Source organism: Oryx dammah, unplaced genomic scaffold (genome assembly GCF_014754425.2).
Source record: "Oryx dammah isolate SB20612 unplaced genomic scaffold, SCBI_Odam_1.1 HiC_scaffold_17, whole genome shotgun sequence".
In the NCBI taxonomy this organism is placed as follows: Eukaryota; Metazoa; Chordata; class Mammalia; order Artiodactyla; family Bovidae; genus Oryx; species Oryx dammah.
Window position 1 is genome coordinate 15,745,058 of NW_024070201.1, and position 19,490 is coordinate 15,764,547.

Below are 19,490 nucleotides of genomic sequence, written 5' to 3' on the forward strand. Positions count from 1 at the left end.
GGAACTCAAAAGCCTCTTGATGAAAGTGAAAGAGGAGAGTGAAAAGTTGGCTTAAAGCTCAACATTCAGAAAACGAAGATCCTGGCATCTGGTCCCATCACTTCATGGGAAATAGATGGGGAAACAGTGGAAACAGTGTCAGACTTTATTTTGTTTGGGCTCCAGAATCACTGGAGATGGTCACTGCAGCCATGAAATTAAAAGACGTTTACTCCTTGGGAGGAAAGTTATGTCCAACCTAGACAGCATATTAAAAAGAAGAGGTATTACTTTGCCAACAAATGTCCTTCTAGTCAAGGCTATTGTTTTTCCAGTGGTCATGTATAGATGTGAGAGTTGGACTGTGAGGAAAGCTGAGCACTGAAGAATTGATGCTTTTGAACTGTGGTGTTGGAGAAGACTCTTGAGAGTCCCTTGGACTGCAAGGAGATCCAACCTGTCCATCCTAAGGGAGATCAGTCCTGGATGTTCATTGGAAGGACTGATGCTAAAGCCGAAACTCCAATACTTTGGCCACTTCATGCGAAGTGTTGACTCATTGGAAAAGACCATGATGCTGGGAGGGATTGGGGGCAGGAGGAGAAGGGGATGACAGAGGATGAGATGGCTGGATGGCATCACTGACTTGATGGACATGAGTTTGAGTAGACTCCGAGAGTTGGTGATGGACAGGGAGACCTGGCGTGCTGTGATTCATGGGGTTGCAAAAAGTCGGAAACAACTGAGTGACTGAACCAAACTGAACTGAAGTTATTGTTTATCTCTGTTTCTTTGTTCTTTAGAAATGTTTGGTAAACTTTTTTTGCATATTCTCCACTCTTTTATAGAGATCCTAGATCATGTTCACTATCATTAATCTGAATACTTTTTCTGGAAAGTTGCCCATCTCCACTTCATTTAGTTGTTTTTCTGGGGATTTATCTTTTTCCTTCGTCTGGGACATAATTCTATTTCTTTTCATTTTGGTTAGCTTTCTGTGATTGTGGTATTAGTTCTTCAGACTGTGGGCTTGTCTTGTTTCTTCTGTCTGCCCTCTGGTGGATGAGGATAAAGGGCTTGTGCAAGCTTCCTGATGGAGGGTTGGGTGTGGGGAAAACAGGGTCATTCTCTGGTGGGCAGGGCCTTGGTCAATAAAGCTTTAATCCTATTGTCTTCTGATAGGTGGGTTTAGTTAGTTGTTTGACCTGAGGCCACCCAGTTCTGGATTCTGGAGGCTTTATGGTAGGGCTAATGGCAACCTCCATGAGGACTTATGACACGATGCATCTCCCAGGACTGCTGCTACCAGTGCCCCTGTCCCCATGGCAGGCCACTTCTGACCCATGCCTTTGCAGAAGGTCCTCAAACACTCACAGGTTGATCTGACTCAGTCTCCAGTTGTATCACTGTTCCTTTCCCCTGGGTCCTAGTGCACACAGGGTTTTGTTTGTGCCCTCCAAGAGTAGAGTTTCTATTTCCCCCAGTCCTGTACAAGTCCTGTAATCAAATCCTACTAGTCTTCAAAGTCAGATTCCCTGAGGATTGGGGATCTGTTTGCCAGATCCCCAGGCTGGGAAGCCTGATATGAGGCATAGAACCTTCACAACAGTGGGAGAACTTCCTTGGTATTATTGTTCTTGAGATTGCTGGTCACCCACTTGGCAAACGTAGGGTTTGATTTTATTGTGTTTGCATTCCTTCTACCATCTGATTGTGGCTTCCTCTTTAACTTTGGATATGGAATATCTTTGTGTGTGTGTTGTGGGGGCAGGGGGGGTTCTAGCATTCTCCTGTCAATGTTTGTTAAACAGCTATTTTGGTGCTCTTGCAGAAGAAGATGAGCACACATCCTTCTATTCCATTGTCTTGAACCAATCTCCCTCCCTAATTTCTGAAATTGTGCTTTGCCTAAAGCTAGTCTAGGCAGCTGAAGTAATTCAGTTTTTAGGTGCCTTGGATTGGGATGAGGAATCAAAGTGGATAACAGAGAGTAGGAGCTAGCCATTTTCTTTTTAATTTTTAGTTCAGTCTCTAACTGCTAACCTTCCTATCCTTCTTTTTCTCTGTTTTGGTATTCTGCCTTTGGATCTGTGCTATTTATCAGAGCTCTAGGATTGTATCATCTTGCTCCTCAATGAATTTTTAAAATACCAGTAGCCCATAGGAACTCTCTAAGGCTTTTTTAGTCTGTGAGACCTAGACTTGAATGCAGTGAGCAGCTGTTCAAAGGATCAGACAGATGGAGGATTGGGAGGGAATTGCTGATGGAGGCTCTTGTTAGGAAGTAAAATAACCTCTCAGTACTTCAGTGACTTTATCTTTAAACATTTCTTCTATGCCTTAACTTATTCATTCATTGGTTCATTTATTTATTCATAGACATCATTCAAGTTGGGAGAATAACTGCTTAAATAATTTATTCATGCAGTGTAATAAATCTTCACCTCTGAATCTCCACTGTCACCATCGTCTCTGAGAGAGAGGTTCCACTCTGTTAATAGTTTTCTGGTTTCTACTCCTCTAGTTTCTGATTAAGCATGTCTGAAAGTGAAAGTGTTAGTCACTCAGTCATGTCTGGCTCTTTGTGACTCCATGGACGGCAGCCCACTGGGTCCCTTGTCCATGGAATTCTCCAGGCAAGAATACTGGAGTGGGTTGCCACTTCCTTCTCCAGGGGATCTTTTCCCGGTTCAGGGATCGAATCCAGTGTTCCCACATTGCAGGCAGATTCTTTACCATCTGAGCCACCAGGGAAGCCCTGGGGCTCAAGAATTGATATTTCTAAAGAGTTCCCAGATATTCTGATGCAGCTGGTTCAGGGATCATGTTTTGAATCCATTAAAAACCATACAATAATGTACTGTGATAGAATAAAATCTGAGCTCTTCCTGTGATCTGGGCCTCTGCTTACCCCTTTGATTTCATAGTATTCTACTTTCCACGTTTCAATCTGCTCCAGCCATTTCCAGCCTTCTGTTTGTTTCTCTATTATGCCAAGTTTGCTTAGCCTCAAGGCTTTTGCACGTACAATTTCGTATTCCTGAAATGCTCTATCCTCAAATGTTTGCATGGATTATTCTTTATACAAGTAAGTCTGTGTTTAAATCTCATATCCTGAGGAAGATATGACAAGCAATCTGAAGTAGTCTTCAATCTCTACCCCAAGGATTTTCTACTACATTATTCTATCTCTTTTTATAGTGCTTATCGTTAGCTTATATTATCTTAATTATCTCTTTATTTTGTTATTTATCTTGTTTACTTCTATTATATGTAATTGTATCTTTGTAAATGCTTTGTATGTAGGAAGAACTAATAGTTTTTGTTGGGGAGTGGGAGGGGAGAAGTGTGAATAAATGAATAAGTTGTACCTTAATGGTATGTACACAGAGGTATGTATATAGTGGATTGTTGTTTTTCAGTTGCTCAGTCGTCTGACTCTTTATGACCCCATGGACTGCAGCACACCAGGCTTCCCTGTCCTCCACTGTCTCCCGGAGTTTGCTCAAACTCAGGTCCATTGAGTTGATGACGCCATCCAACAATCTCGTCCTCTCTTGCTGCCTTTTCCTACCCTCAATCTTTCCCAGAATCGGGGTCTTTTCTAATGAGTCAACTCTTCTCTTCCCTTGAATAAAGATTAAGCTACAATAATTTCTGTAGAATATTAGAAGTGAGTGTAAGGGTGAGTTAACCCTGATTATTCTAACTAACTTTAGTGATATTACTTAATATCATATCAATATCATAAGTTTGTCATGGTCAGATTTTGTGGCTGTATTTTATCTAAAAAGTCATCTAGCTTCTTTTTGATGTATTTACATAGACAATATATCTTACTGAACAAAAACAATAAGTTAAATAAAAGATAATATTTACTGAGTGCTCTCTGTTTTTGGAGTAATATACGGGGTGCTTTATTGGCTTCCCAGGTGGCTCAGTGGTAACAAATCGACCTGCCAATGCAGGAGGCACAGGTTCAATCCCTGGGCTGGTTTAATCCCTGGGTTGGGAAGATCCCTTGGAGGAGGAAATGGCAACCCAATCCAGTATTCTTGCATGGATAATCCCATGGACAGAGGAACCTGGTGGGCTACAGTCCATAGGATCACAGAGTTGGACGGGACTAAGCACACACAAATGGGGTATTGTATTTTGTATTTTATTTAATACTAACAATCTAATTCATAGGATCATTAAGTTCATTTTTTTTAAAGATGAGGGAATCTAGATTGTGAGAATAAATATTTTGTTTAAAGTCACTCATTAAAATGATGGAGTTTGATTTAAAAATCAACCTGTATTTGTCTGCATTTAATGACTGTGCTCCCCATTCCACCTTTTACTGAGTAATTCTTGCATTCTAGAAACTGTAGTAAGCATTTTGCTTAACTGGTTTACTGGAGTCTAATCTTAGTGAGGTGTGCAAACATTAAGCCATTTTATCTTTTCCCTCCAATCATTTCAAAAATGCTAGAATAAGTCCTCCTTGATACTAGATTGGGAGAAGATTGCTCTGTTTTCCAAGTAATTTCAGGGAGTATAAAGTCCACTCCAGACCAAATCAAATCTTCAGTCTCATATCCTATCTAATTCTCTGTCCCTCTCTGCCTGGGTCAGTCCTTGGCCTGAGAAACTTGGAATCCAATGTAGAGGTGATGTCATGTATTATTGAATCCTCTGCTTTAGGCCAATCCTTTCTGATTCCTTTTCTCTTCTGATGTGTTTGTTATATTGTACTTAGTCACTCAGTCGTGTCTGACTCTGTGATTTTATGGACTGTAGCCTGCCAGGTTCCTTTGTCCATGGGATTTTCCAGGCAAGAATACTGGAGTGGGTTGCCAGATCCCTTCCAGGGGATCTTCCATATCCAGGGATCAAACATGTGTCTCCTGTATTCTTTAACACTGAGCCACCTGGAAAGACATGAATAAAATGGAAAATAGTAGAACCTTTGTTTATTTCACTGGTGGTTGTAATAATCCTCTCTTGGCTGTGATGCCCTCAGCGAGATATGTATATAGGCTCTGCCTTCTGCTTCAGATTCCCTGGTTTTCTGTGGATTTCATTCCCACTAGAGTCTTGCTAGTAGTATTCCTGCCCCTAGCTGCAGCTTCTAGATTGGGAAAACAATAAGGATGAGACACCCCCAGCTCACCTTTCTTTAGTAGTATTTCCTTAACTCATGAGAAACTCGTATTTTTTTACCTTATCAAATGGTAGGACTGTAGGCCAATCCCAGTTTGCTTCTATTTTCCCTGGATAAGTCTCTCTGGTAACTTCTTCCTCTATTCAGATATATCAGGATGTTCAGAAATTCTACCATGTCAGCAGATATTTAATGAGGAATGAGATACTTAACCCTCAGTCTCTGTCAGAGTGGATCCCTCTTTCACCAACTGGGTTTCTGCAGGGAACATTCTCCTTTCTTTTACTTGTGTTTGTATGAGGGTGTGATGGGGAGAACAGCTGTACTCTCCTAATTATTTTAACTCATTCTTCTGATTATTTTCTTTCAAACTGTTCCTATTCCTTTGCTTTTGTATGCTGGTGGTGAGGTGATAGTGACATTTCAGTTCAGTTAAGTTCAGTTCATTTCAGTCGCTCAGTCGTGTCTGACACTTTGCGACCCCATGAATTGCAGCACTCCAGGCCTCCCTGTCCATCACCATCTCCCGGAGTTCACTCAGACTCATGTTCATCGAGTCCGTGATGCCATCCAGCCATCTCATCCTCTGTTGTCCCCTTCTCCTCCTGCCCTCAATCCCTCCCAGCATCAGAGTCTTTTCCAATGAGTCAACTCTTTGCATAAGGTGGCCAAAGTACTGGAGTTTCAGCTTTAGCATCATTCTTTCCAAAGAAATCCCAGGGCTGATCTCCTGGGATTGGACTGGTTGGATCTCCTTGCAGTCCAAGGGACTCTCAAGAGTCTTCTCCAACATCACAGTTCAAAAGCATCAATTCTTCAGCACTCAGCCTTCTTCACAGTCCAACTCTCACATCCATACAGGACCGCAGGAAAAACCATAGCCTTGACTAGCCGGACCTTAGTTGGCAAAGTAATGTCTCTGCTTTTGAATATGATATCTAGGTTGGTCATAACTTTTCTTTCAAGGAGTAAGCGTCTTTTAATTTCCCAGCTGCAATCACCATCTGCAGTGATTTTGAAGCCCCCCAAAATAAAGTCTGACACTGTTTCCACTGTTTCCCCATCTATTTCCCATGGAGTGATGGGACCAGATGCCATGATCTTCGTTTTCTGAATGTGGAGCTTTAAGCCAACTTTTTCCACTCTCCTCTTTCACTTTCATTTAGTCACTTCTTAATTTCTGAAAGTGATGTCTGGTCTTTTTGGCTACTCTTTTGGAACATTAGGGCATTTGACCCTGACCACTATTGTCTGCAGCTTTGGTGCCTTAGCTTTAATTCAAAGGAAACTGGAAAGGTTTCAGCCAATGCAGGCATTTTATCTTTCAGTCCTCATAAGATATTTAGAGTTACTTCCATTTTATAAGGAGGAAAGTTAGACTAACAGAGAGTATATAAGTTGCCCAAAGTCTCACAGATAAAGGTAAGACTGTGATTCAAATTCTGTCAGAGACCAAACACTTTGTTTACTTGTTATCCATGCACCATACTTCTATCTTCTTGACTGTGATAGAAGTTAAATGTGTTTACTTTCAACTTAGTACCAATGCAAAATTATCACAGTTAATTATTCTTTTTCCAGGAAAATCCATTGTAGAAACAAATTGCCAGTGTGTGCGGAAGACTCAAGTAAAGAAACATTAGCTATACAATCTGATATATTTTCTGGTTCTCACCATTTTTTTTAACAAGTTTTCTTATTTGTAATTGTTTCAGGTTCCAGGTCCACATTCCTTATGCTGATATTACTGGTGGGTTATGCCAGATATTATGTTTTAAAGCTTCAGTGATTTTCAAATATCATCAAGCCAAGAGTATAAACTACATATGCTTGTGTGTATGTATAGGAATGCATTTGCAGAGGTTTTGAAAAATTTCTCCATATGCTAATTTTGTTTTCTTCTTAGTTATAGGGATACAGAAAAGAATTTCTACAATATCTCTAACAGATGCTCCTATGCAGACCATTCCAACAAAGAGGATATTGAAGAGGTCTCAGGAATTCTTCAGTGTACTGCTAATGTACTCGGTATAGTAACTATATATTTATAAGATTGAGAGAGAATGAGTGAGGGGAGGAGAGGAAAGGAAAAGAGTGTTTCAGTTTCACTAAAGAGAGATTTGAAGACTGTGGTGAACTGAGACCAAGACCTTGTCTTTAAGTGATTTAATTTCAATACTTCTGATGATGTTTAAATGAAAATTACCTGCATGCCATTTACTCAGAGATTGGAAAATATTATATTAAAAACACATTCCAGGTAAACTTTTCTAGATATTCATATGTTAGTATTATTAGCCTCCTGTAATCCGTATTTCTCTGGCTCTAATTCTCAGTTGAAACTGGAGATCTTCCTTTTTTCTCAAAGCCTTTGCTTTATTCTTATTATTTATTTCATTATTTCTGGAAAGCCTGGTTGGTGCTGGAGGGTGGTTCACATGTACTCATAGTAGGCTTTGCAACTCAAAGGCAGTAAAGCAGGTCATCCATGGAAGTCTCTGTGTCCTACTTGTTGAGGAGTGTCTATCTTGAAAATACTAATATTTATGAAAGAGGGCTGTCTTTAGAAGTTCCCACCGTGATAAGGATTACTCTTATACTGCACTGATTCATGCGGCCATAAGGTACCGTAAGTGAGATGTACTGTCTTGTGATCAGAAGTTCTTGGTGTGTGAGAGCTACATTTTATTATATGCAAAGTAGATAACATAGCAGGAATACCTTTTGCTATAATATCTTACAGAGTTTTTTTGGGGGAAATAAACCTCTTTCTGTGTTTTTTGCATTGTCTTTTTGCCTTATGACTCACACAGAAATCCTTGGAGTTGTGGGGGGTGGTAGTGGGGAACAACAAATCTTAGTGACTGACTCCATACAAAACTTAGAATCACCTCTCTTTCAGAATCAGATTTTGGAGACTAGGGAAAACTTGCTTCCCTTTCTTTCCCTTTAGGGTAAGTGCTTTCCTTGGAGACATCTGAGTCCCTCCTACAAACAGATTTCAAGTGACCTCAGCTCATGAGTTTACCAGAGTTTTCTAAACATATTAGAGGCACACCTAGCTTTAACACTCAAACTGGGACTACAGCTATACATTGACTACATTTTCTTCCTGGGTAACTTTCTTTAACATAAAATATTATAATAAGAATATGAAACTTTTGTGAGGGAAGCATAGAGTTCTAAGTGGCATGTCCAAGACAGTATTGGGCAGTGAAAAGGAAGGCCAAAGATTTACTTATGTCAATCTTAATGCAACTGCATGGGTGAAATGCTACCCAAACATTATTATTGGAGAAGATAAGGGTTGAGAGTGGGAGGGGGTTGGGTATCACCCAAGAACTGTTTATAGTTTTCTGATTCTGTATTTCCTAGGACTCTGTCATAAGCAATATCAATTACTTTTGATGCACTGTGATTTTTTAAATATAAATTTGTTTATTAATATTGTAAAGTAATTATATTTATTTATTGTAAAGTAATTAACCTCCAATTTATTAATTTACAATATTGTATTGGTTTTACCATACGTCAACATGAATCTGCCACAGGTATACATGTGTTCCCCATCCTGAGCCCCCCTCCCTCCTCCCTCCCCGTACCATCCCTTTTGAATGAATGGGGTGAGATGGTGTGGCACTCTGAGGAATGCATCAGAATCTTGGTCAAGCGATGTTTATTATATTGAAAAAATGTTCTTTACATGCCAGTTCTAAATGATTGCCTGAACCTCACATCTCCTTTCCTTTCCTAATGCTCCCCACTTTGAGAATTGCTATTAGAGGGAGTAAAAGGTGTACAAGATGAAGAGTATGTAAGAATTACTAAAGACTCTTTCTAACTATAACTTGCACAAAAGTGTACACAATTCCTACAAGAAATTTTAGTTAGATAATTTGTTGCAATAACCACCAGTGTCACCACTAGGTGACTCTGTTGGGGCTTCCTAGGTGGCACTAGTGGTAAAGAACCCGCCTGCCAATGCAGAAGGCATAAGAGATGCAGGCTTGATCCCTGGCCTGGAAGATCCCCTGGAAGAGGGCATGGCAACCCTCTCCAGTATTCTTGCCTAGAGAATCCCATGGACAGAAGAGCCTGGCGGGCTACAGTCCATGCTGCTGCTGCTAAGTCACTTCAGTCGTGTCCAACTCTGTGCAACCCCATAGACGGCAACCCACCAGGCTCCCCTGTCCCTGGGATTCTCCAGGCAAGAACACTGGAGTGGGTTGCCATTTCCTTCTCCGGACCTACAGTCCGGAGTGGAAGTGAAAAGTGAAAGTGAAGTCATTCAGTCGTGTCTGACTCTTAGCGACCCCATGGACTGCGGCCTACCAGGCTCCTCTATCCATGGGATTTTCCAGGCAAGAGTACTGGAGTGGGGTGCCATTGCCTTCTCCAGGCCTACAGTCCATAGAGTTGCAAAAAGTCAGACATGACTGAAGCGACTGAGCACACACACACGGGTGATACTGTAGGCCTAGCTTAGGTTAGTTGCCTTTCAGAAGTTGCCATGAGGTAGATCAAGTTAGTGAGTGAAAACAATATAGGAAGTATGGTGCCTGATAGTATTGGAAGGAGTAGTTTTTAAATAAGTAAGTATAATTTAGAAGAGGGCTGTGTAACAGCGTTTAGATTTTCATTACCATTAGGTTTTTCTAAAACAGAGATATTAAGTCTGATTTTTTTCCCTGTAAGCAATGATGGGTAGTTCTCAAAATGCATAAAGCACAATCTTGTAGATGACTGTGACCTGTTCACTAGATGATGGCATGTGCCTAAGCTGTAGCTGTTCTCTTGAATAATGTCCTTTCATAATTCTTGAAATATAGACTAAAGACAAAGATAGCAGCTTTACTAGTTTTATTCAATGAAAGCTTTATTTTTAACAAGTCTCTGAAGTATGGGTTAATCTTGGTTTGCTTAGATCTTACCTTTTTAAAAAATTATATTTAAAGTCTCTTGTGCAATGATTATGCAAAGGTAAGAACTGATTAACTCGTTGGAAAGAAAAATACCATAAAGAAAATGAACCTGTTTTGAGTTGGGGAGTTTAACATGGAGAAATAGAGTTTCAACTAAAGAAAAATGTTGTTACCTGGTGCAACCAGATAACAACTCAGGTTTGATCTCTGGGCCAGGAAGATCCCCTGGAAAAGGCATAGCAACCCACTCCTGTATTCTTGCCTAGAGAATTCCATGGACAGAGGAGCCTGGCAGGCTATAGTCCATGGGGTTGCAAAGAGTCAGACAAGACTGAGCGATGAATACACACATATGGTAGAGACTAGAATTGTGTTTGTTCACTCATATGAATGTTGCTTATATTTCACATGTCATAAAAAACATTTAAAGTCATAGGTCAGAAAATGTGATCAGAGTAGCAATTTTTTTGTCCTTTCAAAATGACCATCTCTATTGACTTGGTATAAACTCTAGTTTGACCATTTACTTGCCCTTCAGGTTAAAGTTTGAGATTAGTGATGGCATGGTATAAAAAGAGAAACCTGAAGAGAAGGAGAAAGATTGTTGCAGAGGACCAGTTATGCCTCTGTCATTCATTTTTCCATTGCTTCTTCCCTAGGACTCCCTGGAAATGTGCACATTCCAGAGTGGTTTATACCCCCAGTAATGGGAAAGAACTATTTCTAGACATCAACATTTTTGCCATTGATTTTCCTTTGTTGACTTAGAAGCTAGTTTTTGTTATATTGTCTCATTATTTATAAATTAGGGATATTGTACAGACTAGTCCTTATTTTGATACTCTGGTATTCACTGTGATATAATAAAGTCATCTAAAGAGGCTTTAAACTCTGTAAAAAGGATATTTAAAGAGAGATAGTTGTGAACAATGCCCTCCCTACTGGAGGCTTTTAGAAGTCTTAAAAGTATTGCTTTATTTAGTAAGTAATTTGCATACCAAGGTGTATGATTTTATTTACTTTTCACTAAATTTGTTTTTGACTGAAGGATAATTGCTTTATATTATTGTCTTGGTTTCTGCCATACATCAACATGAATCACTCATAGGTATACATGTTCTCTCCCTCTTCAACCTCCCTCCCACCTCTCACCCCATGCCACCTCTATAGGTTGTCAGAGACCCCAGTTTGAGTTCCTGAGTTGTACAGCAAATTCCCACTGGGTATCTATTTTACGTATGGTAGTTGTGTTTCCATGCTACTCTCCCCATCTGTCCAACCCTCTTCTTTCCCCTTACCCTGTCCACAAGTCCACATGTCTGTGTCTCCATTGCTGCCCTGCAAATAGGTTCATCAGTACCATCTACCTAGATTCCATATATATGCATTAATATATGATGTTTGTTTTTCTGACTTAGTTCACTCTGTATAATAGGTTCTAAGTTCATCCACCTCATTAGAATGTACTCAAATGCATTCCTTTTAATGGCTGAGTAATATTCCATTGTGTTTATATACTATAGCTTCTATATCCTTTCATCTGTCAATGGACATCTAGGTTGCTTCCATGTTCTAGCTATTGTAAATAGTGCTGCAATGAACATTGGGGTTCATGTGTCTTTTTTGATTTTGCTTTTCTCAGGGTATATGCCCAATAGTGGGATTAATGGGTCATATGATGGTTTTATTCCTAGTTTTTAAAGGAATCTCTATACTGTTTTCCATAGTGGCTAGGCCAATTTACATCCCACTAACAATGCAGGGGAGTTGCCTTCTCTCCACACCCTCTCCAGCATTTATTATTTGCAGATTTTTTGATGATGGCCATTTTGACTGGTGTGAGGTGATACCTCATTATAGTTTTGATTTGAATTTCTCTAATAATGAACAATTTTGAACACCTTTCGATGTATTTATTCAGTTCAGTTCAGTCGCTCAGTCATGTCTGACTCTTTGCGACCCCATGAATTGCAGCACGCCAGGCCTCCCTGTCCATCACCAACTCCCGGAGTTCACTCAGACTCACGTCCATCGAGTCAGTGATGCCATCCAGCCATCTCATCCTATGTAGTTCCCTTCTCCTCCTGCCCCCAAACCTCTCAGCATCAAAGTCTTTTCCAGTGAGTCAACTCTTCTCATGAGGTGGCCAAAGTACTGGAGTTTCAGCTTTAGCATCATTCCTTCCAAAGAAATCCCAGGGTTGATCTCCTTCAGAATGGACTGGTTGGGTCTCCTTGCAGTCCAAGGGACTCTCAAGAGTCTTCTCCAACACCACAGTTCAAAAGCATCAATTCTTCAGTGCTCAGCCTTCTTCACAGTTCAACTCTTACATCCATACATGACTACTGGAAAAACCATAGCCTTGACTAGACGGACATTAGTCGGCAAAGTAATGTCTCTGCTTTTGAATATACTATCTAGGTTGGTCATAACTTTTCTTCCAGGGAGTAAGCGTCTTTTAATTTCATGGCTGCATTCACCATCTCCAGTGATTTGAGAGCCCCCAAAAATAAAGTCTGACACTGTTTCCACTGTTTCCTCATCTATTTCCCATGAAGTGATGGGACCGGATGCCATGATCTTCGTTTTCTGAATGTTGAGCTTTAAGCCAACTTTTTCATTCTCCTCTTTCACTTTCATCAAGAGGCTTTTTAGTTCCTCTTCACTTCCTGCCATAAGGGTGGTGTCATCTGCATACCTGAGGTTATTGATATTTCTCCCAGCACTCTTGATTCCAGCTTGTGTTTCTTCCAGTCCAGCGCTTCTCATGATGTACCTGCATAGAAGTTAAATAAGCAGGGTGACAATATACAGCCTTGATGCACTCCTTTGCCTATTTGGAACCAGTCTGTTGTTCCATGTCCAGTTCTAACTGTTGCTTCCTGACCTGCATACAGATATCTCAAGAGGCAGGTCAGGTGGTCTGGTATTCCCATCTCTCTCAGAATGTTCCACAGTTTCTTGTGATCCACACAGTCAAAGGCTTTGGCATAGTCAATAAAGCAGAAATAGATGTTTTTCTGGAACTCTCTTGCTTTTTCGATGATCCAGTGGATGTTGGCAATTTGATCTCTGGTTCCTCTGCCTTTTCTAAAACCAGATTGAACATCTGGAAGTTCACGGTTCACGTATTGCTGAAGGCTGGCTTGGAGAATTTTGAGCATTACTTTACTAGCATGTGAGATGAGTGCAATTGTGCAGTAGTTTGAGCATTCTTTGGCATTGCCTTTCTTTGGGATTGGAATGAAAATGGACCTTTTCCTGTGGCCACTGCTGAGTTTTCCAAATTTGCTGGCATATTGAGTGCAGCACTTTCACAGCATCACCTTTCAGGATTTGAAATAGCTCCACTGGAATTCCATCACCTCCACTAGCTTTGTTCGTAGTGATGCTTTCTAAGGCCCACTTGACTTCACATTCCAGGATGTCTGGCTCTAGATTAGTGATCACACCATCGTGATTATCTGGGTCATGAAGATCTTTTGTGTACAGTTCTTCTGTGTATTCTTGCCACCTCTTCTTAATATCTTCTGCTTCTGTTAGGTCCAGACCATTTCTGTCCTTTATCGAGCCATCTGTATATCTTCTTTGGAGAGATGTCTGTTTAGGTCTTCTTTGCCCTTTTTGATCGGACTGTTTGTTGGTCTGGTATTGAGTTGCATGCTGCTGCTGCTGCTAAGTCACTTCAGTCGTGTCCGACTCTGTGCGACTGCATAGATGGAAGCCCACCAGGCTCCGCTGTCCTTGGGGTTCTCTAGGCAATAACACTGGAGTGGGTTGCCATTTCCTTCTGCAACGCATGAAAGTGAAAAGTGAAAGAGTGAAGTCGCTCAGTCATGTCTGACTCTTTGCGACCCCATTGACTGCAGCCCACCATGAGCTACTTCGGTATTTTGGAGATTAATCCTTTGTCAGTTATTTCATATGCTATTATTTTCTACCATTCTTATTGTCTTTTGCCTTTCTCCCATATCTTTTCTCCTTGTTTATAGTTTCCATGACTTTGCGAAACTTTTAAGTTTAAATAGGTCCCACTTATCTATTTTTGTTTTTATTTCCATTACTGTAGGAGATGGGTCTTAGAGAATCTTGCTGTGATTTATATCATAGAGTATTTTGCCCATATTTTCCTCTAATAGTTTTTTAGTTTCTAGTCTTACACTTAGGTTTTTAGTCCATTTTGGGTTTATTTTTCTGTTTGGTGTTAAAAAGTGTTCTAATTTCATTCTCTTACCACATAGCTGTCCAGTTTTCCTAGTACCACTTATTGAAGAGACAATCTTTTCTTCATTGTATATTATTGCTTCTTTTGTCAAAGATAAGTTTTCTATAGGTGTGTGGGTTTATCTGTGGGTTTTCTATCTTGTTTCATTGGTCTATGTTTCTGTTTTTGTGCCAGTATCATATTGTCTTAACGACTATAGCTTTGTAGTGTAGTCTGAAGTCAAAAAATGATTCTTCCATTTCCATCCTTCTTTCTCAAGATTTCTTTGGCTATTCATGGTCTTTTGTTTTTCCGTACAAATTGTGAAGTGTTTTGTTCTAGTTCTGTGAAAAATGCCATTTGTAATTTGATAGGGATTGCATTGAATTTGTAGGTTGCATTGGGTAGTATCATCATTTTCATAATATTACTTCTTCCAACGCAGGAACATGGAATATCTCTCCATCTGTTTATGTCATCTTTGATTTCTTTCATCAGTGTCATAGTTTTCTGTGTACAGCTTTTGTCTCCTTATGTAGGTTTATTCCTAGATATTTTATTCTTTTTTGCACAGTGGTAAATAGGATTGATTCCTTAATTTCTCCTTCTGATTTTTGTTGTTAGTGTATAGGAATGCAAGTGATTTCTGTGTATTGATTTTGCATCCTGAGACTTTACTAAATTTACTGATTAGTGAAGTGAGTAAAGTTGCTCAGTGGTTTCTGACTCTTTGTGACCACATGGACTGTTAGCCTACCACGCTCTTCTGTCTATGGAATTGTCTAGGCAAGAATACTGGAGTAGGTAGCCTTTCCCTTCTCCAGGGGATCTTCCCAATTCAGGGATCGAACCCAGGTCTCCCACCTTGCAGGTAGATTCTTTACCATCTGAGTCACCAGAGAAGCCCAAGAATACTATAATGGGGGGATCTTCCCAACTGAGAGATCAAACTGGGGTCTCCTGCATTGCAGGTGAATTCTTCACCAGCTGAGCCACCAGGGAAGCCCCAAAATTAGCTCTAGTAGTTTTATGACAATATCTTCACAGTTTTCTATATATAGTATCATGTAGTCTGTAAACAATGAGCGTTTTTCTTCTTTTCCAATATGGATTCCTTTTATTTCTTTTTCTTCTCTGATTGCTGCAGCTGGTAGTTCTGATTGAGATGATCATGTGATTTTATCTTTTAATTTGTTAATATGGTGTATCACAGTGATTCATTAGCTTATGTTGAAGAATCCTTGCATCCCTGGGATAAACCCAACTTCATAATAGTGTAAGATCTTTTTAAGGTGTTGTTGAGTACTGTTTGCTAGAATTTTGTTGAGAACTTTTGCACCTCTGTTCATCAGTAATATTGACCTGTAATTTTGTGTGTGTGTGATGTCTTTGTCTGTTTTTGGTATCAGGGTGATGCTGTCTTTATAGAATGAGTTTGGAAGTGTTCCTTTCTCTCCAATTCTCAGAAGAGTTTCAGAAGCATAGGCATCAACTCTTCTCAAAGTGTTTGATAGAGTTCACCTGTGAAGCCATCTGGGTTTTTTTTTTTTTTTTTTTTTTGGTGGGAGGCAGATTTTTCATTATAGTTTTGACTTCAGTAGTTGTGATTGGCCTGTTCATAGTTTCTATTTCTTCCTGGTTCAATCTTGGAAGGTTGAACTTTTCTAAGAATCTGTCCATTTCCTTCAGATTGTCCATTTTATTGGCATATAGTTGCTCGTAATAGTCTCTTTAGATCCTTTATATTTCTGCATTTTCTGTTGTGACCTCACCTATTTCATCTAATTTTGTTGATTTGTTTCCTCTCCCTTTTTTCATGATAAGTCTGGCTAATGGTTTGTCAATTTTATTTATCTTCTTAAAGAGCCAACTTTTAGTTTAATTAATCTTAATTGTTTCCTTCATTCCTTTTTCATTTATTTCAGCTCTGATCTTTATGATTTATTTCCTTCTACTAACTTTGGGGATTTTTTTGTTTTTCTTTTTCCAGTTGTTTTAGGTGTAAAGTTAGGTTCTCTGTTTGATGTTTTTCTTATTTCCTGAGGTAAAATTGTATTTCTATAAGTTTCTTTCTTAGAACTGCCTTTTTTTTTTTTTTTGCATCCCATAGGCTTTGAGTCATCATGTTTTCTTTGTCATTTGTTTCTAATAATTTTTTGATTTTCCTTTTTATTTCTTCAGTAACGTGTTCATTATTTTGAAGCATATTGTTTAATCTCCATGTCTTTTTGTTTTTTACATCCTGTAATTGATAGATGCTTGTTATGATTTCAGTTTTCTTAAATTTAATGAAGCTTGATTTGTGACCCAAGAAGTGGTCTATCCTGGAGAATGTTCCGTTTTCACTTGAGAAGAAAATGTATTCTTCATTTGGATGGAATGTCCTGAAGTATCAATGAGGTCCATCTGTTATAGTGTGGTGTGTAAGGCTTGTATGTCATTAATTTTCTGTTTTGATGATCTGTCCATTGGTGCAAGTGGGGTGTTAAAGTCCCCTGTATTGTTGTGTTACTGTCAATTTCCCCTTTTATGTATGTTAGTGTTTGCCTTATATATCAAGGTGCTCCTATATTGAGTGCATAAATATTTACAAATGTTATATCTTCTTGGGTTCATCTCTTGATCAGTATGTAGTGTTCTTCCTTATCTCTTATAATATTCTTTATTTTAAGGTCTATTTTGTCCAATATAAGAATTACTACTCCAGCTTTCTTTTGATTTCCATGTGCATGGAGTATCTCTTTCCATCCTCTCACCTTCCGTCTGTATGTGTCTCTAGGTCTGAAGTGAGTCTCTTTAGACAGCACATATATGGGTCTTGTTTTTATATCAATTCAGCCAATCTGTGTCTTTTGGTTGGCGTATTTAATCAATTTGTTGTTACTGTTGTTCAGTCATGTCCAACTCTTTGTGACCCCATGTACTGTGGCATGCCAGGCCTCTCTGTCCCTCACCATCTCCTGGAGTTTGCCCAAGTTCATGTTCATTGTATTGGTGATGCTCTCAAGCCATCTAATCCTCTGATGCCCTCCTCTCCTTTGCCCTCAATTTTTCCCAGCATCAGGGACTTTTCCAATGAGTCAGCTGTTCACATCAGATAACCAAAATACCAGAGCTACAGCTTTAGCATCAGTCCTTCCAGTGAATATCCAGGGTTGATCTCCCTTAAGATTGACTGGTTTGATCTCTTTCTCTCCAAGGCACTTTCAGAAGTCTTCTCCAGCACTACAGTTAGAAGACATCAATTCTTTGGTGTTCTGCCTTCTTTGTGGTCCAGCTTTCACAACCACATGTGACCACTGGGAAGACCATAACCTTGACTATATGGACCTTTGTCAGCAGAGTAGTGTCTCTGCTTTTCAACACACTGTCTAGGTTTGTTGTCGCTTTCCTTCCATGAAGCAGTCATCTTCTAATTTCATGGCTGCAGTCATTGTCCACAGTGATTTTGGAGCCCAAGAAGAGGAAATTGGACACTACTTCCACCTTTCCCCTTCTGTTTGCCATGCAGGAATGGGACTGTATGCCATGATCTTAGTTTTTTTTAATATTTAGTTTTAAGCCGGCTCTTCCACTCTCCTCCTTCACCCTCATCAAAAGGCTCTTTAGTTCCTCTTCACTTTCTGCCATTACAGTAGTATCATCCACATATCTGAGGTTGTTGATGTTTCTTCCACCTGTCTTGATTCCAGCTTGTAACTCATCCAGCCCAGCCTTTCTCGTTATGTGGTCAGTGTATAGGTTAAACAAACAGGGTGACAGAAGACAGCTCTGTCGTACTCTTTTCTCAATCCTGAACCAGTCAGTTGTTCCATACAGGGTTCTGACTGTTGGTTCTTGACCCACATACAGGTCTCTCAGAAGACAAGTAAGATGGTCTGGTATTTCCGTCTCTCTAAGATCTTTCCACAGTTTGTCATGATCCACACAAAGGCTTTACTGTAGTTGATGAAACATGTTTTTCTGAAATTCCTTTGCTTTCTCTATAAGCCAGCGAATGTTGGCAATTTGATCTCTAGTTCCTCTTCCTTTTCTAAACCAGCTTGGACATCTGGAAATTCTTGGTTTACATAATGCTGAAGCCTAGCATGCAAGAGTTTAGTCATGACCTTACTAGCTTGGGAGATGAGTGCAGTTGTCCGATGGTTAGCACATTCTCTGGTACTATCCTTCTTGAGAACTGGGATGAGGATTGATCTCTTTCAATCCTGTGGCCACTGCTGAGTCTTCCAGATTTGTTGACATAATGATTGAAAAACTTTGATGGCATCATCTTTTAGGGGTTTGAATAGTTTTGCTGGGATTTCATTGCAGCCACTAGCTTTATTAACAGCAGTGCTTCTTAAGGCCTGCTTGAGTTCACACTTCGGAATGTCTGGCTCTGGGTGACTAAATTAATCAATTTACATTTTAAGAAATTATAGATACATATGCTTCTGTTATCATGTTCTTAATAGATTTGGGTTTATTTTTGTAGATCTTTTCCTTCTCTTGTATTTCTTGCCTATAGAATTCCCTTTAACATTTGTTGTAAAGCTGGTTTGGTGGTGCTAAATTCTTTTAACTTTTGCTTGTCTGTAAAGCTTTTGTTTTATCCATCAATTTTGAATGAGATCTTTGCCAGTTAGAGTAATCTTGGATGCAGATTCTTCCTTTTCAGTACTTGAAATATATCCTGCCATCCCCTTCTGGTCTTCAGAGTTTCTGCTGGAAGATCAGCTGTTAATCACATGGGGTTTCCCTTGTTTGTTGCTTTTCTCATGCCTCTTTTGTATTCTTTCCTTTTGTTTAATCTTAGTTTGATTAGTATGTGCCTTGGAGTGTTTCTTTTTGGGTTTATGCTCTATGGGACTCTTTGTGCCTCTTGGATTTGATTGACTATTTCCTTTTCCATGATAGGGAAGTTTTTGACTATAATCTCTTCAAGAATTTTCTCATACCCTTTCTTTTTCTCTTCTTCTGGGACCCCTGCGATTCAATTTAATATTGTTCCAGAGGTTTCTGAGACTATCTTCTTTTCATTTTCTTTCATTTATTTTGTTCCTCAGCTGTTCTATCCACCATTTTGTCTTCCAGCTCACTTTTTCATTCTTCTGCCTCAGTTATTCTGGTATTGATTCCTTCTAGAGTATTTTTAATTTTAGTAGTTGTATTGTTCACCTGTTTATTCTTGATTACTTTTCTTTCCTTGTTAAGTGTGTTAATTGATTCTTGCATTTTCTCCTATTTTCAAAGT

At 39.5% G+C, this 19,490-nt stretch overlaps 1 protein-coding gene across 1 annotated transcript in view; it reads left to right on the forward strand.

Annotated features, from left to right (window-relative positions):
* The window catches only part of GUCY1A2 (guanylate cyclase 1 soluble subunit alpha 2), a 474,407-nt gene that overhangs the window by 84,058 nt on the left and 370,859 nt on the right, over window positions 1-19,490 (forward strand). The window contains exon 3 of the mRNA XM_040257909.1: window positions 7,035-7,156. Coding sequence (XP_040113843.1) covers window positions 7,035-7,156 — 122 coding nt within the window. The remainder of the gene's footprint in view (window positions 1-7,034; window positions 7,157-19,490) is intronic.